Source organism: Zosterops lateralis, assembly GCF_965231275.1.
Source record: "Zosterops lateralis genome assembly, chromosome: 31".
NCBI lineage: Eukaryota > Metazoa > Chordata > Aves > Passeriformes > Zosteropidae > Zosterops > Zosterops lateralis.
The window spans coordinates 5,896,108-5,921,637 of NC_139791.1; the positions used below are offsets into that span (position 1 = coordinate 5,896,108).

The 25,530-nt window shown below is 46.3% G+C and overlaps 1 protein-coding gene across 1 annotated transcript; it reads right to left on the reverse strand.

The window, feature by feature from the left end:
* Nucleotides 1-1,344: 1,344 nt before the first annotated feature.
* LOC310920823 (olfactory receptor 14J1-like) lies at nt 1,345-2,277 on the reverse strand (the record flags this gene model as incomplete). The annotated part of the gene is made up of 1 exon (XM_083880872.1): nt 1,345-2,277. One exon carries the CDS (start codon nt 2,275-2,277, stop codon nt 1,345-1,347), a length of 933 nt encoding a protein of 310 aa, XP_083736998.1.
* Between the last annotated feature and the right edge of the window lie 23,253 nt (nt 2,278-25,530).

Genomic DNA, 25,530 nt, shown 5'->3' on the forward strand with positions numbered 1-25,530 from the left:
CTTCTTTGCCTCAGGTTTCAACAATCATATTATCCTCAGGACAAGTGCTCTCCTGGGCTGGTAGATGGGCACAGGGAGCAGAACAGCCCCCCTGTAATCCAGGAGGAAGCAGCTGCTGACCTGCTGAGACACTCAGATGCTCACAGGTGTCTGTAGGAGCAGATGGGATCCATCGTAGGGGCACAAAGGAGCTGGTGGATGAGCTCCCCAAGCTGCTCTCCAGCATTTCTCATCAGTCCTGGCTCCCCAGGGAGCTCCCAGAGGACTGGAGGGGCCAATGGGAGCCCATCCCCAAGAAGGGCTGGAAGGAGGATCTGGGGAACTCCAGGCCTGTCAGCCTGACCTGGGTGCCTGGAGAGGTTATGGAACAGATCACCTTGAGTGCCATCACAGGGCACCCACAGGATGGCCCAGGGATCAGACCCAGCCAGTGTGGATTTCAAGATCTGCACTGATGGTCTGGATGAGGGGATTGAGTCCACCATCAGCAGATTTGCAGGTGACACCAAGCTGGGTGTGAGTGTGGATCTGCTGGAGGGTAGGAGGGCTGTGCACAGGGCCCTGGACAGGCTGGATCCAGGGCCCAAATCCAACCATGGGAGGTTGAACAAGACCAAGGGCCGGGTCCTGCCCTTTGGCCACAACAACCCCTGCAGTGCTCCAGGCTGGGGCCAGAGTGGCTGGAGAGTGGCCAGGCAGAAAGGGCCCTGGGGCAGTGCTGGACAGCAGGCTGGACATGAGGCAGCAGTGTGGCCAGGTGGCCAAGAAGGCCAATGGCCCGTGGCCTGGATCAGGAATGGTGTGGGTAGCAGGAGCAGAGCAGTGATTCTTCCTCTGTGCCCAGCACTGGTGAGGCAGCACCTCGAGTGCTGTGTCCAGTTCTGGGCCCCCAATTTAGGAAGGACATGGAGGGGCTGTAGCATGTTCAGAGAAAGGGCAACCAGGCTGTTGAGGCGTGTGTAACACAAGAGCTGTGAGGAGTGGCTGAGGGAGCTGCGGTTGTTTATCAGCAGCCAGCACTGACCCGCCCCCAGTTCTGCACACAGACATTGCTGCTGCAGCTCCAGAGAAAGGAACAAAATGGGGGACCCCAGTGAAAATTTTGCTGGAAGATCCTTTAGTTCATTTAAAGCCACTGAGAGCCCAGCTCCTCATTGACAGAGTCTGGACCCACAGTGTAGGTAGAGAAAATCAAAATGATAAATGCAAAAATATTGACCTTTCTTTCTGGACAATGTTGAAAAACTAAAACACAGGAAAAAGAAAAACCACAACCAAACCAAACCCACAAGAACTATCAAAGATGGCTTTATTACAAGTGATTTACAGAAACTGGCCAGCAGTTTAATGTTTCTGAAATTGTACAGTGATCAGTGTCCACACTGCAGCCTTGAGCTCCTGGTTCCTCAGGCTGTAGATCAGGGGGTTCAGGGCTGGAGGCACCATCGAGTACAGAACTGACAGGGCCAGATCCAGAGATGGGGAGGAGATGGAGGGGGGCTTCAGGTAGGCAAAAAAGCCAGTGCTGAGGAACAGGGAGACCACAGCCAGGTGAGGGAGGCAGGTGGAAAAGGCTTTGTGCCGTCCCTGCTTAGAGGGGATCCTCAGCACAGCCCTGAAGATCTGCACATAGGAGAAAACAATGAACACAAAACAACCAAAACCTACAGAGACACCAACTGCAACAATCCCAAGTTCCCTGAGTTTGGAGTGTGAGCAGGAGAGCTTGAGGATGTGTGGGATTTCACAGAAGAACTGGCCCAGGTCATTGCCAAGGCACAGGGGCAGGGAAAATGTATTGGCTGTGTGCAGCAGAGCATTGAGAAAGGCACTGGCCCAGGCAGCTGCTGCCATGTGGGCACAAGCTCTGCTGCCCAGGAGGGTCTCGTAGTGCAGGGGTTTGCAGATGGACACGTAGCGGTCGTAGCACATGATGGTCAGGAGGGAAACCTCTGCTGAAATGAAAAACAGAAACAGAAATAGCTGTGCAGCACATCCTGCGTAGGAGATGGTCGTGGTGTCCCAGAGGGAATTGTGCATGGCTTTGGGGACAGTGGTGAGGATGGAGCCCAGATTGGTGAGGGCCAGGTGGAGCAGGAAGAAGAACAGTGGGCTGTGCAGGTGGTGGCTGGAGGCCACGGCGCTGATGACGAGGCCGTTGCCCAGGAGGGCAGCCAGGGAGATGCCCAGGAAGAGGCAGAAGTGCAGGAGCTGCAGCTGCCGAGTGTCTGCCAATGGCAGCAGGAGGAAGTGGCTGATGGAGCTGCTGTTGGACATTTGTTATCTCTGGCCATTCAGACATGTTCATGGAGAGAAAGTCAGTGACAGGTTAGGAGAAACTTCTTTCAGCAAAATCAAAGCCTTTTCCATCAGACTCTTCTCCTGTAACACACTGACAGCCTATGGAGTTTCTAGCAGATTTTCCTTCAGCTCTAAGTGGGGAGCCCTGGTTGGGGCTGGCTGAGTGCGACTTCAGGTTCAGGGCAACTAGACACAGAGTTTTTATAATTCAGCCTTGCTGTGCATAAGTGGGAGGGGACTGGGACCTGTTCTCATGTTCCACTTTGAAACCCTGTTAACACAGAAAAGCACTCTTGGAAACCCCTGCATAGCATTCAAGGTATAGTTCAGATGCCTTAGGGGACTTCTAAACATGAAGAATTGTGTATTATTTATCCCCCCCCCCCCATTCCCCAGGAGTAAGAAACTGAAAACAAAGACTCAGTAAATTTTACCTTTATAAAATTATTGTCCTGGAAATATTCCTGGAGTGAGCAGGAGCCCTGAGCATGTCCACATCCTTACAGCAAAAATAATCTGAGTTGTACTTGCAGAATCCATAGTCAGTTGGATGTTCCAGGTTTAGGTGGTCACTGCAGGAGCTGCAGCTGCATTGTCCTGCAACCAGAGACTTCCTGTGTCAAGGGCTGGGAATGATTCTCTCCCAGTCACTTCTCAGCATCTTCCCAGCCCTGAGTGATTGAAGCTCTCTGTGCCTCTGTGCTGTGCCTGGGGTGGCTGCAGATAGTACCCCAGCCCTGCTGGGCTGTGCCCAGGAGCTGCTGCTCAGAATAAATGCCTTTTTGAAGCTTTTCTTGATTGCTAAGAGCTGCCTCTGCGTCAAGAGCTCAGCCCAGCTCAGCAGACAAAGCACAACGACTTTAATGAGCCTCTTGGGGCTTTGATATTATTTACAGAAGACTCAGTCCCTGAGAGAGTGCTGAAAAAACTTCTCAAGAACTCAAAATGAGATTGAAACTCCAAAGTTTTCTGAAGTTTTAATGGGTCGCACTGAGGAACACGACTGAGAAAGTGTCCCCAGGTTCCAGATAGAGCAGAACACTGCAGGCAGTGATGACAGGTGGGGACAAACAAGGCCAAAGGTGTCTCTCATGCTGAGCAAACCTGGATGTGTTTCAGGAATGCCAAGGGCCAAGGTCTGAGCCCCAGCCCCTGCCAAGGCACATCCTGTCCCTCCCTCAGTGCTCAGGGCTCTTCCCAGGCCACTGGGATGTGGGGATGTGCAATGCCAAGGGCAGGACCATGGGGTGGCCCCTGCCAGGCTGCTGAGCAGGGCCAAGGAGGCAATGAGGCCCCAGGGCTGCAAGGGTCACTTGTCTCCTGCTCATGGCTCAGGCCCAGGCCCAGCAGCCATGGCCCAAGTGCTGCAGGAGTTGGCTGTGTCAGGGCCTTGCAGCTGCTCCCCATCCCTGTGCCCTGTGCAGCCCAGGCTGTCCTACGGTGTCCATGCCCTGCGCCTCTGTCCCTGCAGGCTGTCGTCATCCCCCGGCTGAACAATGGATCCATTGTTGATAGTGCAGAAAATCATGGTACTAAGTAAAAGCAAGGGAAACCCTTAAAATAATGGGAAGTTGGACAAGAGCAAACGCAGATCCAATCACTATTATTAATACTGCATTCTCCATTTTTTTAGTCTAAAATGGTAGGTTATATACATTTTTATATAGTTTACAATTGCAGTTACATTCTCATTGGCTCACCGCAGAGGAAAAAATGCAAACAAACATTATTTTACTTGTTCCTTAAGGTGGCTAAAGTGTTCACATTAATAACTATACTTATTAACCTGTAGAAAACCCACTGTCCCTCGTTAACACCTTAACATCTGATTTTAACTGCGTCACAAGCCTCACAGATGAATTTCTAACTGTGCCTCAGGCTTCATAGGCCTCAGAGTTAGGCCCAGGCTGGGACAGTTCAAACTTCATTTCAAATATAAGTCATGTCCTTGTTCTCTAGGAAAGTCTGCTACAAGTCCACCTTTTTATTTTTGAGCTACCCTGACTGAGTCAAAGGCACGGCTGGCTATTTTTGGCATACACATTAGCAAACAAGGCACAATCACTAAAATAACTACTATAACAATAAAAAGAGTGATACCAGAATGGATTAAGTCTTTGATCCAACCAGCAAAACCCCATGAACTGAGCCATTTATCAAAAGGAGTGTCAACAACTACAAGTTTTCCCATGTTACTCTTTAGCTGTGAAAGTTGCTTGTAAATTGATTGAGCGTGGTCAGACAGATTCATACAACACATGCCTTCAAACTCTTCACACCCATGTCCTTGGGCGAGAAGAAGGAAGTCAATGGCAGCTCTGTTTTGAACAACTGCACAGTGGATGGTTTTAACATCCGTGGCAAGTTCACCTAACATATTAGATGTTATATTAATTTGCTTTCCTGTCCAACAAGCCAAGGTTGGCAACTGTGTGAGAGCTTGAGCTGAAGCAACTTCTGGGGAAAAAAATTGAAGCTACTCTTACAGTTGGAGGCTTCCACAATAATACTAGGTCTTTACAATTGGGGTCTAATTCCAAAGCACTGCATTTAGATTGTCGGGACTTTTGAGGTAAACCAGAAATTTGATGAATGGTGGGAGCAAACAGGGTTAATTTTCCAAAATAACATGGACCTCCTACAGCTCTTTGCAGTACTGCGGACCAGGCTCAGTCCCTACAAATGAGGAAAATTCCTGGTGGCAATTTTCTTGCAGCATCTTTTGATGCTATTACAGATTGAGTCTAATTGTTGCAGTATTCTGAATCATTATAATACAATGGGGTTTTGGGAAACAATCAAGTGTTGCCATCTTTGGGTTGCCTTACATGCCCAAATTTTAAAAAATAATTGCCTGGTACAGAACCAAGAAGGTTGAATTATTGTGGTTCAGGACTTATAACTTTAAGATTTTGTGCAACTGCAAAAGCTTGTGCTCCCAAAGCATTTTCTGGAATTTCCTGGATTTCACAAAAACTGACAAAATGATTGTTTGAAGATCTGGTGGACTTTTTGCACCACACGTTCCAGGCTTCAGTTAAATTTGAATATATTTTGGTTTGAGTCCAGTTTTTGAACTCTGCCGTAGAATTTAATGGGACTCCAATTAAACAGGTACAGAAAGGATTGGACAGTGTAGCTAAAGACAGACAAAATGAATCTTGTCCAGTTTGATTGGCCCAAGTGACCCACATATTTTGTCTTTGGTCAATATCAAGCACTCCAAGTACTCTTTTTACTAAAACAATGCTTAAATAAACATTCCAACCTACAGCATTTTTCTGATATTTTTTGGTTATCTTTTTCAGTTCTCCGTCAAAGAAAAACAGAAAAACAATAGCTAATTACTATTGAATCCTAAATAATAATTACAACTTATAATAAACTAAATCTTATAACTATGATTATATAAGCTATTTTTTCTGCACACTATAAAGTCAATTTTCATCAGTTTCAGAGTTGTCAGAGGGCGCTCAAGGTAAGTCATTGCCGTCAATGTCGTTATCACTGCTGGCTGGTATCATTAATTGGGGACATGCACGGGTAAATCGATTCGGCACCCAAACAGGTCCTGCTCCCGTGGAAATACACATATACCCATGACCATTCAACAACACAGGACTCGGTCCCAGCCATTCACCCATTTGCATATTTTTGTGATAAACATAAAGTCCTGGAATTGCCTGTGGTCTTCCCTCCTTCACTGCGTGGTGATGTAACACGACCGCAGGTTCTTCTCTTCCTTCTGCTAAATACAAATAATTTAAAGTAAACAATACTTTTGACAATCGACTGACTACATCAATCTTAAATTTTGCTTTTGCTTTGCTAAATATTCTTTCAAGGTTTGATTGGCTCTTTCCACAACAGCTTGACCTGTAGAAGAGTGAGGCATTCCAGTGGTATGTTTCATCCCCCACTTCTGCATAAACTTGGCAATTCGCTGACCGACATAAGCTGTGCCATTGTCGCTTTTAATTTCCATAGGTACATCCATGATTGCAAAACAAACAGATAAATGTCTTTCAACATGCAGAGGCTTTTCCCCTGTTTGTGCTGTTGTCCAAATAAACTTTGAGTAGGTATCTACAGTTATATGGACATATTTCAATCGTCCAAGCTCTGGAACATGAGTTACATCCATCTGCATCAGTTCTAAAGCTTTCAGTCCCCTTGGGTTCGTGCCTAGCCCAAGGCAATGCCCATGATGGCTACACTGAGGGCAGGCACACACAATCCCTTGTGCGTCATTCAGGGGGATCTGAAATTGTCAGTGCGGGGCTCTTGTATTTTGATGAAATGTTTCATGACTGTTGTGAGCCTTTTCAAACTTGTTCTGTGGGGGAACATGGACAACACAGCTGACTGCAGCATCTGCTCGTGTGTTGCCTTCTCCCAAACCACTGTTGCATTGATGGCTCCAAATGTGCATGACACAAAGAACATGCTGACGCTGTTTCAGGACACTCCGCAACTGCAAAAACAATTCTCCAAGGCATCAATTTATGTCTTCACGCAGTGCCTTAACACACTGTGCTTGAAGTTTTCCAACTTGCGACAAGATTCAGTGGCATGGGTGTCAAGATTACATTTCTGACACCACACAGTCTTTTGACAGGCTTGTTTGAAATGGCCTTTTTCACCACATCAGAAGCAAATGATGGCAGTTGGTTTGTTGGGATGTGGAGTTCTGTTGCTGTGGCTGGGGTTATTAATTTTGCCACCTGACAAAGCAGCTGCAATGATGTGTCCTTGTTGCTGCATGGCATCATGCATGGCTGCTGTGAATGCTGCAGTCTGGTTGTTTTGTTCAGCTCGGCCCTCACCAGCACTTCATCTACTGGACTGCCTTGAGGGAGCGTGGCCAGAATGGTTCTTGTGTGTGAATTTGCATTCTCAAAAGCAAGAGAACAAAACAAGTGTTCTTGCACCTCTGGTGACATATCTGGTACATCTTTTAAAGCAGCTGACAGTCTGTCTATAAACTGTCCATATGGTTCTGTCCCCTTGCTTTATTGTAGAATAGGGTGCTGGCTTCTTTTTGTCTGGAACCAGAAGCAAGGTTCTGTGAACCAGCAATTGAGACAGCTGATGGATTTCAATGGGATAGGTAAGTTGTACATTTGTTGTAGCATATGGTCCTTGTCCTGTCAGCATGTCTAGCTGGAGTCCATACAAAGGGTTTCCTAATACTTGATGTTTTTTAACTTCTTTAATTGCCAAACTCTTCCACTCTCTTTCGAAAATGAGGAATTGTGAGGGTGTTAGCAGCAGAGACCAGATTCTGCAATGCTGGCAGAGTTAGCAGGGCAAAGTACATCTGCAGTAAATATATATTGAATTATGTTTCTGGCTGCTTCTGATGTGATTCCATAATTAGTGACTGTTTGTTTTGCTGACTGAAGTACTTTCCATTCCTGAGATTCCCAACTAGCATTTTTGTTATTGACAATGACGGGGCAGGACAAGGAGCTGGCGGTCTGCCGATCTCCATCTAAAACAGCGTCCTTGACCACTGCAGCCCAGCATCTCTCAATTTGATTTACAGTTGTTTGTTTTTCTAACTGATCTTGTCGCTTTGAGAGCTCAGCAAGCTTAGTTATTATTTGTTGTAATTCGTTTGCACGCTGTAATTTTTTCTGTGACTGTTTGCCTTGAGAACTGGAACTGGGACTCTCAGTCTCTGAAGTTTCTGAATCAGAGTCCATGGGGAGGGAACATTGTGCTGCTGCTGTGGCGCGCTGTGAACCAGCTGCTGCTGTGCCCCTGCAGCTCCTGCTGCCGCTGCTGTGTGAGGCGGGGCTGCCCCCCCTTGTATGGGCTCTGCCACCCCCTCATTCTCAGGGGAGGGGGGCTGCACCGCCTCACTCCCGTCTCCGCCTCGCACTCTGCCCCCTTCCTTTGTCCCCTGGGCCAGCCCCGTCCCGCCCTCAGCTCCGCCTGACTCCTCGTCTTTCACCACACCCCAGAGTGGGGCGGCTGTGCCACGTCCTGTTCTCTCTCAGTCTGTCTTGGCACCGGCGGGGAAACTTCCTCCACCTGAGACATGTGATCTGTCACATCCTGCAGAGTGGGGCTGAGCGGTGCTATTGCATATTATAAACACCAAAGAACTTTGCAGCCCTGGAGGGTTTCTGTACTTCCTTTCTTTTGTTCACCTCCCCTTCAAGAGCCTGAATGGCGGCCTTGGCAGCCTTTTTTTTCGGCTGAGACAGTTTGCAAGGTAATTAGAATTTTTTTCCAAACCACGCCGAGCTCCTGAGCTATTTTTCTGTCTTTCCCACCTCCAACAGCACAATCCCACAGCATGTCACCTATGTCACGCCACTCTATCACACTAAACACCAGTGACAGTTTGTTTAACTTGCCCTTCTTCTTGGCCCAAAGGGCTAACAGTTCTAGGTAATTTTTTATTTTTTTTTAACCTCTCTTAGAGATAATATTCAAAAAAAAGCCGTGTTGCTGCCTTCAGTTCTCTATCCAGTTTTCCTTTCTCTGTCTTTGTTTCACACTGTGGCTTACCTTCCCCACAGCGAGTCACTGTCACTCTTTGAGACAGGCGATCATCGTGTTCCAACTTCCCAGCTCTGAAATCTCACCCCTGTATTGGTTTGCGACCCGGGAACAAGTGCGGAGTCTTCTGTAATAAACAAAAATCAAAAGTACACTGAAGTGGAATCAAAACCATATTTAAGCAAAATCTGCATTTAAGCACCACATTTAAGCAAACCGCATTTAAGTGAAAAACGAAAAAAACCCATATTGAAACAAAACCGCATTTAGGCAACGAGTCCGTGCTCAAGTGCCAGACGATGCAAGAAACCCCTTAAAAATAATGGGAAGCTGAACGGAATCAACGCAGATCCAAACCAATACGGTTAACATACGTACTCCGGTTATCCTGTCTAAAATGGCAGGTTATATACACGTCAATATAGTTAATTACAAATACATTCTCATTGGCATAAAGCATAAGAAAAAATGGAAACAAACATTGTTCATTTTATGCTTAAGGTGGCTAAAGTGTTTGCACTACCAACTATACCAACTATACCTATTTATATGTAGAAAAAACTGTCCTTCACTAGTAGCTTAACATAATTTCTAAGTAATAATTTCTAGCACCACAGGCTTCACAGGTCTGATTTTTGAAGCCCAGGCTGGGGTAGCTCAAACCTCAATCCAAATATAAATAATGCCTTAGTTCTCTGAGAACTTCTGCTCAAAGGGGCTGCGGCTCCTTGCCAGGGCCGGCGCTGGGGCAGCTCCCACCCGGGCCCCGGGCCAGCAGGGACAGCAGCCCAGGCAACGGCTGGGCCTGGGCCAGGCCGGCCCCGGGCCCCAGAGCAGCAAAAGCTCCTTCCCCTGCAGGCCGGGCTGGGCTCTGACCAGGCTCCCCAGGGAATGCTCAGAGCCCCGAGGCTGCCCCAGCTCCAGGAGCCTTGGCACACCCCTGCCAGGGATGCCCAGGCCCCCAGTGCCTGGACTCCATAATCCCTCTGGCTCCCTCTCAGCTCAGCCCCTTCTGCCATTCTCACCTTTGCACAGCCCTGGCTGTCCTCTCCAGGGGCTGACAGAGCTCTGCCGCCTGCGCCAGGAGCAGGGCAGCCCCAACCTTCCAATGTTCCACTGGCTCTGGGACACCCCAGCGCTGGCAGCCCCCAACATTCCCTGCCTGGAGACGCTCCAAGGGAAGCGTCAACAGCTGCCGCCACTCACCACAACCCACCGGCCGCTGAGCAGCCCCGGCCTGGGCCCCTGAGGATTCCTCTGCACACAGCTCGGACAAGGGCCCTTTGCCTGCCCCCAGCCTGCACCAGGCAAGGGTCACATACACTGACACAGCTCTGCCCTGACACTTGGAAAGACTCTAAAACTCAGAGACAAAGTGAGTTTTAAAGTAGGTATGTAGTTTATTTGGCCGGGCATATGGAGGATATCTCTGTAAAGGCATACGCACCCCCTTGCTCCCTCATGTTTTCTTTTAACCTTTAGGTTGCTACATATGCATTGAATTTCACAATATACCTGTGTAAATTCATTCCTTGGCTCCTGCACTCTGTGCTTCATATGTTAATTGTCTTATCAGTCTCTGGAGGTCATCTTGAGTGTCTCAGAGATAAAGAAAACAGTCTTCCTCAGTGATGAACTTGTGACTCCGCTGCCCAGCACATGCCCCCCAGTCCTCTGGCCACAGTCCAAGCTACAAGGCCAGTTCTATCTGGGGCCCAATGAGCCTCTCTGTCTCAGTATCTCTGGTGATCCTATTCTCCCGTCGCCTGCCTTGGCAAGCATCCTCTCCTTATCAGACATCCCTGCATTCCTTCTTGCTCTTTGGGCAATAGTCCTGTCCCTTCCCTTGGCAAGCGACAATACCAAGAGCAGAAAATATTAGGCAATACATATCATCTGAATGCATATTTTTAATCAATATCTCCTAATTTCTATGATTAATATCCTCTAGTTTCCAGTCCCATGTTTTAGTCCCTCATTTTCAATAAGGCAGTAAATTCTTTTACCTAGTACAAATTCCAACCCTTATCAGATGTGTCTCTCAATGCCTTGCCATGTACTTCGGATAAAGAGGTTAATGTTGGTATTTGTTGTAACAGTTTCCAATTCCAAATAAGCAGTACAAATGACAGCACTAAGCTATTACTAACTAATATTAGTAAAACAATGATGGGGTGACATAATGTATTTAGGATTCCAGTAGCCATGGGCAACCATCCAAAAAAGTGAATCCCACCAACTGTGACTTGCCTCCTGTTTTAGTCTTTGCAGAACCTTGTTTGTTTCTTTTGTGTCACAATGGACAGTAATTAAAGTTTTCTCTCCAGTTTTCTGAATATCTTTTAGAATTTTGACAAGGTGCTGATGCTTAAATAATATTCTGACTAAAGTGAGGTTCATCCCAATAGGTGTGGGTGACAACCTGTGATACATCTCTTTGTCAGGCTTAACCAGCTGGTGAGACACAACTGGTGCTAAATACACAAAGTCAGAGCCTAAAATCCTAACAAAATTACAAATACAAAGATTAAAATTACTCTTGCTGGGCAAAGTTATATTATCCTGGTCTATTTCTATAAAAGCACATGCAGTTCTCAAACACACACAACCTTGACCAGTATATACAAGTACAGTCCTTTGACTAGTGTTGGGATGAATTTCAAAGTGACAAACACCCTGTTCAGTATCAAGACATATGTCTTGAGCATCAATTGTGTTACTTTCACAAATGAACCCCTGTTGTTCCCGGGTAACACAGGATTCCAGATTCACTGTTTACCATTTCCCATCCATTCTCCGTGCCCATGTCCTGTGTTATTGCTGTTTGCCGCCGGGAGAGAAGACACGGCAATCATTGTGATTGAATAGGTGCTTCCACTTTATTCTGTTTTAGTGATCCTGAGGTGTAGGCACAAAGGGAGGAGACAGGGAGGAGAGATTGTTGACTCCTGTTGCTAGGGCTGCTCTTGGTGTCATCGCGCGGCGACCCTGGGTGCTCCTCCTGCCGTTTCCCTGATTGCGACGGCATGCAGATGCAGCATGAGAGGTAGACTGACAGGCTGGACACCACACTGATGTCTGGGTACGTTCTCGGTGCATATGTCCCAGATTCCCACAATGGAAGCAGGTTATCTTTCTGGCTGGAGCTGGTCCAGTTCTCGCTGTAGTTGCTGCTCGCAGCGGTGCCAGGGCGGCCAGTGCCTGCGTTTGCTGCTCCTGCCCTCCTCGCAATGCCTCCCCTAATTGCTTAACAGCTTCCACTGACTCTTTCACTGCCTCAACTAACATAGCCTGGAGCCCAACAGGGACTCTACTTATCTGCTCCAGCATCTCCTCAATAGATGCATTACCTGGGAGCGAGGCCAAAATTGTCCTAGTGGCCAGATTACAGTTTTGCAACAAGCACTGTCTTAATAAGGCACCTTTCGTCCACTCCTGCACATCTGGAGTCTGATCTATGGCAGCTGACACCTTATCCACAAATTGAGCAAATGATTCTTTCCTGTCCTGTTTGATATTCATGTAGGAGGGCATCCCTACTGTTATTTTACTCTCCCCAATGCTTCTAAAGCAAGTTGCAAGCCTTCCCTTAGCTTATCAGGACCTCGCAGAGCTTGATGATCTGAATAAGAAAATGGTCCAGTTCCCATCAGCTCCTCAGCAGTGACCCCAAATAAGGGACGTTCCTGCCCTTTTTGTGCATTAGCACTAGTAATACACAGGTCTTGCCAGTGAGCTTGCCGAAGCAATTGCTGAGACTGGGTCAAAATCATTTTCATAATGGTTCAAATATCATTTTGTAACAAAATATTAGCACCCCAGATATAATTTAGTAACTGTTTAGCAGGCTCACTATGAATACCCGATTCATTCACAGTAGCACGCAGTTGGGTAAGAATTTTCTAATCCAGGGCAGTAATAGTACCCTGTGTTATTACTCCCTGGGGGGTCTGTTGCTGGGTATAACTGACTGGAAAGGCCTGAGCTACTGCTTCATGCAGGATTCCGGCAGCGTGCATATCTCCAGCAAGAACTGCCTCTCGGTGAATATCATGCCACATACGAGCCCTTTTGGGGTGCTTTCTTTTTTTTTTTTTTATTTATTTTATTTTATTTTATTTTATTTTATTTTATTTTATTTTTTTTTCTGAGCCAAACAATTAATCACCGCTCGCCAGGACCGTGGCAACTTCTTGGCTACTTTATCCTTATCAATTACATTTTCCCATTTCACACCCCCTAATCTACGCCACTCTTCCACACAGAACACCATGTTAGGGTGTTTACATTACTGCTTGCCTTTCCATCCCCCCTTCTAATTTGTACTGAATTTTTCTGGATGCGAGGCAGCAGGCACAGGCGGCAGGTCCCCTCTGTAGGGTCACCCTGGTAAATTCCAGCTGAGCTCTCTGTACGCTCAGTGCTTCCCTGGCTCGTACCACAGGCGGCAGGTCCCCTTTGTAGGGTCACCCTAGTAAATTCCAGCTGAGCTCTCTGTATGCTCAGTGCTTCCCTGGCTCGTAACCTATCCTGGTGACCGCAGCCTTGAAGCTCAGGGATCACATTGTAGCTCATAAGTCACGTCTTCAGGGTCACCATTTATTGCTGTTTGCCGCCGGGAGGGAAGACACGACAATCATTGTGATTGAATAGGTGCTTCCGATTTATTCTGTGTTAGTGCATACATTTATACATTCTCTAAGCAGCTCATTAGTTAGGCATACATGTAAATTCATGATTGGTTGGCAATCTAAATGCTATATTTGCATTTTATCTAGTTTCGTTCTCATCCTCCCTTATTCTGCTGACTGTAGGCATCCTGTTTATTGCATAACTTGTTGCTTAAAGCCAGGCTGACCTTGCCTAGGCGTTCTCTGATGCAGAACTTCCCATGCCTAGGAGTTCTCTAATGTAAGGCCATCCAGACCTTTATCCTGCAACCACATCTCCACAACCAGAGGCCAAGGGCAGCCAGATTAGATGGTGCTGGCAGATTTTGTCTGGGATTTATCCCTGGATATAGGGAATTTTAGAGTCAGAATACCAATTTTGGACATTAACGCCTGGAGGAGAAGGGCAGTTCTTATCATAGGAAGGAAAGCATGGAACACTGATGTTTCAGGGGCAGATGAAAGGTGGACACCAGAGGCCAAAGCCAGCAAGACCTCTCTGTCTTGGCAGCTTTTGTCTGAAAGGAACCCTTTGAGGATAACCCTTGGATATAAAAAATTTTGGAGGTGGAATCCCACATTTGGCCATTTCTGTGTTGATAAGTAGGATGGTTCTTTTCCACTGGAAGGAAAGCAAAGAGCCCAAGTGTTCCAAAGGCAGAAGAGGAGTGAGGTGGATCCTGGGAAGCCAAGACAGCCAGACCTGTTTGTCCTGGCAGCCTCATTGGAGCCCAGGGGACCATTGTGACAAAGCAGGGCCCAATGGAACCATGGAGACCATTGTGACACTAAGGAAACTCATGGAACCACGGTGACCATTGGGATGCTATGGAACCTCAGAGATCCAAGGGTCCATTGGGACATTGTGGTGCCTCATGGAATCAAACATTGTGAAACTTGGAGGCCTAATGGAACAAGGGTTTCTATTGTGACACTGCAGAACCTCATGGAATCAAGGTGACTGTTTTACACTCCAGAAGCTCATGGAACCAAGGGGCCATTGTGACACTGCAGAACCAAGGAAACTGTTGTTGACAAAACAAAAGCTCATGAATGGAATGAAAAGTCCACTGTGACATGATGGAACCTCATGGACCCAAGGGTCCACTGTGACTCTGTAGGGCCTCCTGGAATAGAGGGTCCATTGTGACACAGTGGGGCCTTTGGAACCAAGGAGCCTCTGTGATACTCCAGATCCTCATGGAACCAAGGGTGAATTGAGGCACAATAAGGGGCTTATTGGAACCAAAGAAACCACTGCTAAAAGCAGGGTAACTCATAGAACCCAGGAGTCCATTGGCACAATATTGTCTTGGTTTGAATACACAGGTATTTGCCAGGAAAGATTGGATTCTCCCTTGGATTGCAAGCCCCCCCTCCCCCTTTCCAAATTATTATAAATTTGCACATAAAAGGCTGTCAGGCAAAGATTTTGGGAATAGGTATAGCAGTTCTTTACTATGGATATTAAAAATACAAATGTTGTAGTACAAAAGAGTAAGCAAAGAAACAAGGAATCCCAGAAAACCCTGACAGAGTTAGAAATACAGCCTGACACCCTGTTGGTCAGGGCGTTGGAAACAGTCCAAAGTCAGCCCTCCTGGAGTGGCAGATGTGTCCTGTTGGATGCAGAGATGGTCCTGTGGAGCCAGGGGTCCTGAAGTGGGTCTGGTTTTCCTTTGGGAGTCCCGTGGGGACACCAGAGTGCCTGGTGACACTTGTGGCTCCTTTTTATCTGGGTGGAAATGGTTTGGTTCCTTCTCCCTGGGTGGAGTATCTCACAATAGGATGATGAAATGTGTCATGTCATTGGTGAGCTTTAATGGTCCATTAACAGAAGATATTTCCATGGGAGTGGTGGAAGAGTGAACAGAGATAAGAAACAATGCTCAACCCGGTATTAACAGCTGGCTTGTTATCAGAGAAGGCAGTTACCCTCTCCCTTCTGTAGTTACAAAACCCAAGACAAGTCTAAAACCTATGGAACCAAGGGGCCATGGGGACACTTTGGGCCACATGGAACCAATGGTCCGTTATGCCAATGAGATCCAAGGAGACCATGGAGACACTCTGGAACCTCATGGCTCCAAGGGGCCATTGTGACACTCAGGAACTTCATGGAACCCAGGGCCCATTGTGACATAGCGGGACATCATTGGAAGAAAGGAACCATGGTTGACTGTACAGAAACCCATGGAACCAAGAGGCCGTGGTGATACAGCGGGGCCACATGAAACCAAGGAGACCAGTGATATTTAGGAACCTGTTGGGGGTTGGGTTTTCTTTCCTTTTCTTCCTTTTTCTTTCCTTTTTACTTATGTTTTTTTTTTCATATTAAGACACACTGATGGCTGAGTGCCTGAGACAGGGGGAGGTGGCCAGGCCTCAGGGAAGGAGGGTGTCTGGTTTCACCCCTCTGGTTTTCGGGAGTTTCTCTCAGACAGACAGACATACTACAGGTAGAGAGGCAGGTAAAGGACAGGGCTGGGGCAGTTGGGGGTTGTCACTTCCTCTCGGCTTTGGGAAGAGGATGGTGAAGCTGCTGCTTGGGGAAAGGAATTTCACCACCACTGCTACAACCCAGCTGGGAGCTGCCTTTCTCCTGCTGCTGGGCCCTGCACCCCCTGCCCTGCTGGGACGTCCCGCAGTCCCAGCGATCGCTGCAGAGTGTCTGATACATCTCGTCCAGCGCCCCAGGATTTCTGCTCATCCCTGCCGTTGCAGCCTGCTGCTCCCCAGAGTCCTGCCAGGGCCCTGGGATCAGCAGCCCCAGGGGTTTGTGCAGCGAGGCCTCTCTTCCATCTCTCCCGGCTGGGACAAAGCCGCCATTCCCGCGCGCTCCCCGAGCCCGCGCCACAGCGCCCCCTGCAGCCGCGGGGGAATCATCGCACCTGCCCCGCCCACCGGGAGCCACCAGCGCCCCTGCTGGCTGTGACCGGAACTGCACCAAAGGGGAAACTGCCCGCGGCCGAGAAGGGCTCACTGGGGGCCTGGCTCTGTTTGTTGTTAATGCCACAGTTATTGTTGTTTGCTTGCCTTGTTATACATGCTAGTAAAGAACTGTTATTCCTATTCTTCTCATATCTTTTTGCCTGAGAGCCCCTTAATTTCAAAACTATAATGGTTCTGAGGGAGGGTTTTTGCATTCTCCGTTCCAAGGGAGGCTCCTGCCTTCCCCGGCAGACACCTGTCTTTCAAACCAAGACTGAACCTCATGGAACCAAGGGGTCATGATGACACTGCAGAAACAAGGAGACCATTGTTGACCCTATGGAAGCTGACAGTGATAACATAGGGTTAAATTGATTTCTAAAATAGCAAGGGCCCAAAACCAGGGATCGGCTCCACTTGTGACCAGGATGTTATTCCGTGCTATGGTTTTAATTAAATGAAGTATAAAGCATAACTTTGCACAGGTTGTAGGGGGAGAGAAAGGGGGAACCTTGGTAGAACACACAGGCCCTAAAAGAATAAAGTTAGGTCAGGAGGATCTGTACCGATATAATCATTAGCAGGACGCATGCCAGAATTGTCAATTGTAATATCAGTTTGGTAACTAAATATGATTATTTTCTCTAACCAGAATCTTGAGCAAGAATCACACAGACTATTGTTCCTCGGGATGGAATCAATGGAACAATGGGGTTTAATGATTAACACGAATCCTTATGTAACAAGAAAGGTATAAAACTGTAACCATAAAGCATGTTGGACAAGCCAAGATCTGGGTCTGGACCCCCGGCTTCCAGAGCTCTGAAATAAAGCACCGCATACAATTGCGCGATTGTGTGTTCTTTCCTCGGCTAACATTTTGGCGACCCAAGATGGGACCTTGTGAGCGCTGCTGAGGACCTCCCAACCCGATCACACTCCAGTCGGCACCGAGGGATTCTCGGGGAGCCCATCGCGCCGGGACCCCCCGCCGCTCACAACGTCCCCTGGGAAAGAGGTAAGGTGCTTTATTATTTGGTTTGGTATGGGGTGCCTGCCTGTTAGACGCGGCGAAAGCTGCGCGTGGTTGGGCTAAGGAATTCCTGGTATTGCCTAGGCAGCCGTCCGTCAGTCAATTGCGAAAGCATTGCAGGTTTGGCGGTGGTGGTTTTATGTAGTTATAATGGAGAAGCTAAGAGGATTAAAAGGGTTTTGGGCGGCAATGCCCCCATCCCACATGCTTCTCCATTGGGTTGTTTGTTGGCACATTGGAAGGCAGGAAATTTTTGTCAAGAATTACATAAGGATAAGTTGATTGATTATTGTACTGTGTGGTGGCTTGAGTACATTTTGCCTGATAACTGGAGATGGCCGGAAAATGGGTCTTTACAATTGGAACTTATATCACAACTGATGACACATTGTAAACGAGAATCAAAACTTGATGAATTGCAATATGTAGATCTTTTTTTTTTTTTATTTAAAAGAGAAACAGGCATGGTTGGTGGAATGTAGAATACAAGCACTGGTCTTAGAAAATAATTGTTTGGCTTGCGTCCAAGATAAGTGTTGTGTAGAACACCTGGTTTTGGGAAAAAAGGGGGGAGATGATTTGGAAGCTGATTTATTTGTAGGACCCACTGCCCCTACCAACGTTACCTCAGCATTAAGTTCCACTCCACTTACTCTCACCCCACCTGATTCTGTTTCCTCTCCCCTGCTTGCGCCTATCCAAAATGCTTCTCCTGGCTATCCCCCTTCTCTGCTGACACTTGCTCAAAGATTTATCCCTCTACCGACCCTCCTCTCCCACCTACGCCTATGCCATCGGCTCCTGTCCCCTATCCCCAATCCTCCTCTGCCAAAGTTGCCCACTGCTTCTATCCCTGACAACAATCAGGATTTGACTGTGGGGTGGGGATGAAGGGGAGGGAGATGCAGAAGGGACAGAACGGAAAGCAGTGATAGTGGAGAGGATAGCTCAGATGCAGCCAGGAAATATACTGGTCTTTAGATAGATAGTGAGCAAGCAAGGATTCAGCTCGCCTTTATTTTTCTAGACCAATCACAGGAGGACATTAGGAAAAGTTACAGAAACTGGAAAGCGGAAAGTTAAGAAGTTTGGACAAGCTTTTAGAGGTGGCGAGGACGTGGTGGCAGAACCGGTCGGGACAGTAATAGAGGTGGTTTTGGCAGAGGCTGTGGAGTATTAAGAATAAATAAATTAGAAGGACATTGAAAGCGAGAGTGCCCAAACTGGTTTAGTCAGTATGTTCAGCCTCAGTTGGATAGCATGGCCAGAGTCATGGATCTGTGAGGGGAAGCCAGGATCAAAGGAACAGATGGTCACTCTGCGCTTAGAAGGGAAAGATGTCACTTTTCTTGTAAATACTTCATATTAAATTATGTAGAAGGGCAGATTGGAAAAAAAAAAAAAAAAAGACTGTAATTATTGGAGCCACAGGGAAGGAGGAGATCTGTCCATTCCTGCAACCCCTAGATCTGAGCTTTGGAAATAAAACTTTAACACATAAATTTTTATATATGCCTGGGTGTTCAGCTCTGCTTTTAGGATGTGATTTTCTGGCAGCTCTAGAGGCAGTGATTACTTTTGAGAATGGTGAACTTGTAATGAGGATACCCGAGTCTAAACCAGGAAAGATTTTAATGGTAAAAGAGAAACCAACTCCAATATTCCTAAAAAAAAAAAAAAAAAAAAAAAAAAAAAGTAGAAGAAGTAGTGATTCCCTCTGTGTGGAAAACGGATATACTAAGGAAATCTAAATTGGCACAGCCAGTACAGGTAGAATTGAAGGAAGGGGCAAGTGCCATGCAAATAAACAATATCCTATCAAGGCAGAAGCATGATAGGGAATAGTAAAGACCATTGATAAATTCCTAAAGTACCAAATTCTAGAAGAATGTGAATTAAAATACAATACTGCAATATTCCCAGTAAAGAAATTTAATGGTGAGTATAGACTTGTACAAGATTTAAGGGGCATAAATGAGATAACTAAAAAGACATTCATCTAGTAGTTGCTAATCCTTATACATTGCTAGCATCAGTGAAAGAAATATACAAATGGTAAGTATAGACTAGTGCAGGATTTAAGGGCAATAAATAACATTGTCAAAGACATTCACCCGGTGGTGGCCAATCCGTATACTTTGTTAACATCTGTGTCAGAGAAATTCCAATGGTTTACAGTTATCGATTTAAAAGATGCCTTCTTCTGCATCCCACTGGCATTAGAAAGTAGGAAATATTTTGCCTTCGAATGGGAAAATCCGGATACTGGACGAAAAAGGCAGCTCACTTGGACACGACTTCCCCAAGGATTTAAGAATTCTCCTACAATTTTTGGAAATCAATTAGCCAAAGAGCTGGAGGAATGGAAGACGACTCAGGTAAGAGAATCACCCTTCTCTTACGTTCTCCTCCAGTATGTGGACGACATCTTTTTGGCTACAGAACAACGGGAGGTCTGTTTAACCCTAACCATAGAACTGCTGAATATGCTGGGACAAGGAGGATATCGGGTTTCGAAGGAAAAGGCCAATTAGTCCAAGAGAGTGTAATATACCTAGGCTGTGAAATCTCAAAGGGGGTAAGGAAATTGGAATCAATAGAGTTGAAGCTATCTGTGCAATACCCACACCCCGAAACCACCAAGAACTAAGATCCTTTTTAGGAATGGTGGGTTGGTGTAGACTCTGGATACCAAACTTTGGGCTAATGGCTAAACCCCTTCATGGGGCTTTAAAGGAGTCTCAACTGCAGTGGAACAAACCACAGGAGAAGGCCTTCCTAGATCTGAAACGGGCCTTGAAAGAGGCACCTGCACTCGGCCTACCAGACTTAAATAAAGACTTTCAGCTATATGTCAATGAGAGGCAGCGACTGGCCCTGGGCGTACTAACCCAAACCCTCGGATCGTGGAAGAGGCCTGTTGGGTATTTCTCTAAACAACTGGACACTGTGAGCGCAGGATGGCCGGCATGCTTGCGGGCAGTGTCAGCCACAGTGATACTGATCCAGGAGGCCCGAAAATTGACTCTGGGGAGAAAGATGGAGGTGTTTGTGCCCCATATGGTACTGGCAGTTTTGGAACAAAAAGAGGGGCATTGGATATCCTCTAGCAGATTATTACAATACCATGCATTGCTCAGAGAACAGGATGATGTTGAGCTCAAAGTGACTAATTGCATCAATCCAGCAGAGTTCCTCCGCAGTGAGCAGAATGAGGGCAAATTAACACATGACTGTGTGGAAACCATCGAACAGGTATACGCTAGCCGACCGGACCTGAGAGATGTGCCCCTGGAGGTGCCAGACTGGGAACTGTATACCGATGGATCCAGCTTCGTAGAGAATGGAACCAGGTATGCCGGGTATGCGGTGGTGACCCTCACGCAGGTGGTGGAAGCTAAGGCCCTCACCCCAGGAACATCTGCACAGAAGGCTGAAATTATAGCATTAACCAGAGCCCTGGTCCTGAGCAGTGGGAAAAAGGTAAATATATGGACAGATTCAAAATATGCATTTGGAGTTCTGCACGTACATGGGGCTTTATGGAAAGAGAGAGGACTGTTAAGTTCACAGGAGACATCCATTCGACATCGGAATGAGATCCTGCTGCTACTGGAAGCTGTGTATAAGCCAGTGGAAGTGGCTGTGATGCATGTGAAAGGACACCAGAGAGATGAGGGAAAGATCTTTCGAGGGAATCGGCTGGCTGACTTAAGCACACGAAAAGCTGCCAGAGAGGTCTGGACTGAAATGGCGCTGATTCCAACGAAGGTAGGACCGGTACAACCTTATATGGGACAAAACCCCAGTTATTCCGCTGAGGAGGAGAAATTGGCACAGCTGGTCCAGGCCCAGAAGAATGCAATGGGATGGTATGTGACTGGGATTGGCCAAGTAGTGGTCCCTACCAAATTGATGAAGGTGATTTTAGAAACTGAGCATAATAAATGCCACTGGGGAGCAGAGGTATTGGTAAAATTTCTGAAGAGGGAAATTATCTCTAACCAGATGTTAACAATGGCTAAACGAGTGAATGCCATGTGCCCAGTGTGCCTTAAAAATAATCCAATAGTGAGGAAGCAGATACAACTAGGGAAATTACAGGTAGGAGAGAGCCAGGAGATTATTGGCAGATAGATTTTTCCGAATTGCCCCGATCACAAGGATACAGGTATCTGCTGGTGTATGTCTGCACATTCTCGGGATGGCCAGAGGCTTTCCCTTGCAGAACTAATCAGGCCAAAGAAGTAGTGAAAACATTAATGAGAGAAATCATTCCGAGATTTGGGGTTCCATTGGGAACCTCTTCTGACAGGGGACCTCATTTTGTGGCAGGAGTGGTACAGACAGTTGCCCGACTGTCAGATGTTACCTGGAATTTGCATACCCCATAGAGGCCTCAATCCAGCGGGCAAGTAGAGAGGATGAATCAAACCCTGAAAGGACAGATTAAGAAAATCTGTCAAGAGGCCAAAATCCATTGGCCTCAGGCCCTACCATTAGCCTTGTTAAGAATTAAGATTAAACCCCGGGAGAGGATAGGAGTAAGTCCATACGAGATACTGTATGGCAGACCATATCATGCTACAGTAATAAAGGGAGACCCTCATGTAGTAGGGAATGATGTGCTTTTTAATTATGTGTTGTCTCTGAATAAGGTACTCACTGCCCTAAAAGGAGCCCTGCAATGGAACAGACCCCTGCCGCTGGAAAATCCTGTCCATGACATCCAGCCGGGAGACCAGGTCTGTGTGAAGAATTGGAACACAGACCCCCTGAATGAAACATGGGAAGGCCCACGACAAGTGATCATGACTACCTTCACCGCAGTAAAAGTCGACGGGATCGACAACTGGATACATTACACCCGAGTCAAGAAGGTGCCGACCCGTTGGGAAGTTCAACCGTTAACCCCCACTCGAATGGTGTTCCGGCCCAAGGTCGGATTCTGACAGTTGGGTTCTTGCTGATCCGTTTATTACCTTTAACCAATGAATTTTTAGTTATTACAGAATTCAAACCCAAAATAGTGATGATGGAAGGAATGAATGTGTCTATGACCTGTCTGTTTACGGACAACCAGAAAGTTGGATCCGAAGAAATCAATATAAAGTGGAGGAGACGGGGGCAGAACAAATTCATACAGGTATAACTATGGTTTGGGATGAGGATGAGCAAAAGGGAAATACCACCCTGCAACTATCCAATGTCACGATAAATGACAGCGACGTTTATCGTTGCGTAGTCTGGATAAGAGAGAGTTTTGATTATGGGAGTTTCAAATTGAAGGTTTTACCATGGGATACTGGGAGAATAAGTGGAGAAACTGTAGCTGTAAATGTAACTCCAGTCTCAACTCAGGTGGATATGTGGGACAGACCTCCTTTGAGAATAAAGTGTACCTTCAAATTGGAAAAAAATGTTATCAAGATATCCAAGTCAAATGGTGGAAACAGAATAAACATCAGCAATGGGAAAGACAGCTGGGGAATATAAGTTGGTGGACTCTGGGAACTTATGGGAAGGGGTGGCTGAATTATACTGATCCGAAGATAGGAGAGACAGAAGGTATATATTTGTGCATAGTGTCCTGTGGAGGGAAAGGAAATTTTGGGTTACGAAAGGTGGAGGCAAGGGCCCACTGAGGCTCTGAAATTAAGGCCCAACATGGAGAATACCGAGTAACCAAAGGGAAGGATGTGATTCTTACCTGTGAAGTTAAAGAAGGCCAGCATTTTTCCGAGTATGGATGGTGGTTTGGGAAAAATTTAACATCTGGAGGGAAGTATCAGATAGAAAGAAGATTAGGAGAATCAATTATCCTGATAGTAAGGAATGTGCAGCCAGGGAAAGATGAAGGCATTTACTGGTGTTGGATAGCACAGGATGATTGGTGGCCACATGCAAGAACGATGATGTACCTAGGTGAGATGAGAGTGACTCGGCAGGTAGATAATGAGGTAGGGTTACCAAGAAACTCTAAACAGGAAAATCTGGTAGTAGGACTGATACGAGACTTTGGAAAAACTCAGAATGTGTCATCCATAACTGCTTGTCTACCTTTACCCCATGCAGCAGGAGATCCCATACCCTGGGGAATTATTCCTATCACTGAAATGCCCCAATCACCAGAAATGAGACAAAGGAATGTAGGAAAGAGTTACATAACCGTACTGAGTGGACAGTTAAAACAACGATTCTCCGTAAACAGTGGTCATCACCTGGAAGCAGAGGGGATTGTGAAGCCTTAACCAATTCCAAATTCATCACGATTGGACGATTCAAAAATGTAGGATGGTGTGAATATGATGAGGTGCAATTGCATAAAATGCCCACTACAAAATATTACTATGAAGTAGTTTGCCAGGATGGCAAGGAAGAGTGGACTACATGGCAAGCAATCTGGGGGCCAAGCTTGCTGGAAACATATAGTTATCTGGGGAAAATTGGATGGTGTATACAATGGACTGGTAGAAAGAACCAGACACATGCCCATGTCCTGACAGCAGAAACAAGTAATAGGAAAATGACAGAGAAAGTAGAGTCATGGAATTGCACAAGGGTAATTACGTGTGATACACCAGGAGAGCAGATAGGGCTGGTACCAGTGAAGATTTTGCTGAAATGGGGATATGAATGCAGAGGATACAACCACTCTATAAAAGGAGAATTAAAAGGACAAAAGCGGGTGAATTGCAAAACTACTACCATAAGGAGTCCAGGGAATTTAGTATGGGTCATGGGACATGGAATGTGAACCACACATATACCTATAGATGGATTGGTGACCCAAATAACGTTGGGAGTGCCCACATTATGCCCATTCTGGAAACAATCAAGATTGACAGATTTGGACATAGGAAGGAGGAATAAAAGAGAGGTCATGGAAGGAATAAATCCAGAAGATGAGTGGCATGAACCATCAGGAGGGGTCAAATTGGGTTGGATGTTAGAATCATTATTTGCTCCCATATCGACCTACAGAAATAGGGAAATGCTCTACCGGCTTTTGGGACAAACTGAGAGATTAGCATCAGCCACTAAAAAGGGGTTTAAGGATTTGAATTTGCAGCTACAAGGAACTAGTAGGATGGCTACACAGAATCGAATGGCATTGGATATGTTGTTATTAAAGGAACATGGTGTCTGCGGGTACCTACATGATAGAACAGATCATTGCTGTATCCATATCCCAAACGTTACAAAGGAAGTAGAGAAAGACATAAGTCAATTGGAAGATATAGAGTCTAAGATACAGGAAACCAAAGAAGATGCTGAACACAATTGGATTGGAGCAATATTTAGCTCCTTAGGGATCCAGGTTTCTGGTTGGATATCCTCTGTTATTCAATATGTAATAATGATTATAATTTTGGTTGTGATGATTTTTGTAGCATATCGTTGTTTCTTAAGAATGATCTTTAGGGAAAGGATGCATACGAGAAGAGTCATGAAGGCCATGACCCGAAATGAAGTCATGACAAGAATTACTCCACCACCATCTTATATGGAGACTGCTGCATGAAGAAGAAAATTGAGCATCCTTGCAACTGGTTGAAGAATGCTCAAAAGGGGGGAGTTGTTGCCATAAGGCCTCCGTTAGCAGTAGTTAGGCTAAGGAGTTGGTCCCTGTGCAGGCCCATGGGAACCAAACCTGAGAAATGAGGCCTGAGAATCTGCTGATGCAAGGAACAACGTTTAAAGGACTTAGTAGAGCATATAGTACATAGGTATACAAATTACTTGTGAAATATGATTACATGGTTACCAATAAAATGTTTTCTACGGTGGGAGTTAAGCTTAGAGAATTGACCTTAATTTTAGCTAGAGCAAGCGTGCAAAATTTATAGCCTTTAGAAAGGTTACCTGTAAGATGAATGTGAACGTACGTAGGAGACTGCACGTAGGCTGATGAAGTAAGACTTGTAACAAAGGTATAAAAGATGAGCATCTTTTGTAACCAACTCGGGACGCTGACTTTGAGACATTAGTCCTCAGGTCCCCGGGCCCTGAATAAAGCACCGCATAAACTGACACTCTGTTGGTTTGTGTTTTCTCTCGGGAACGGGCAGCACCCACATC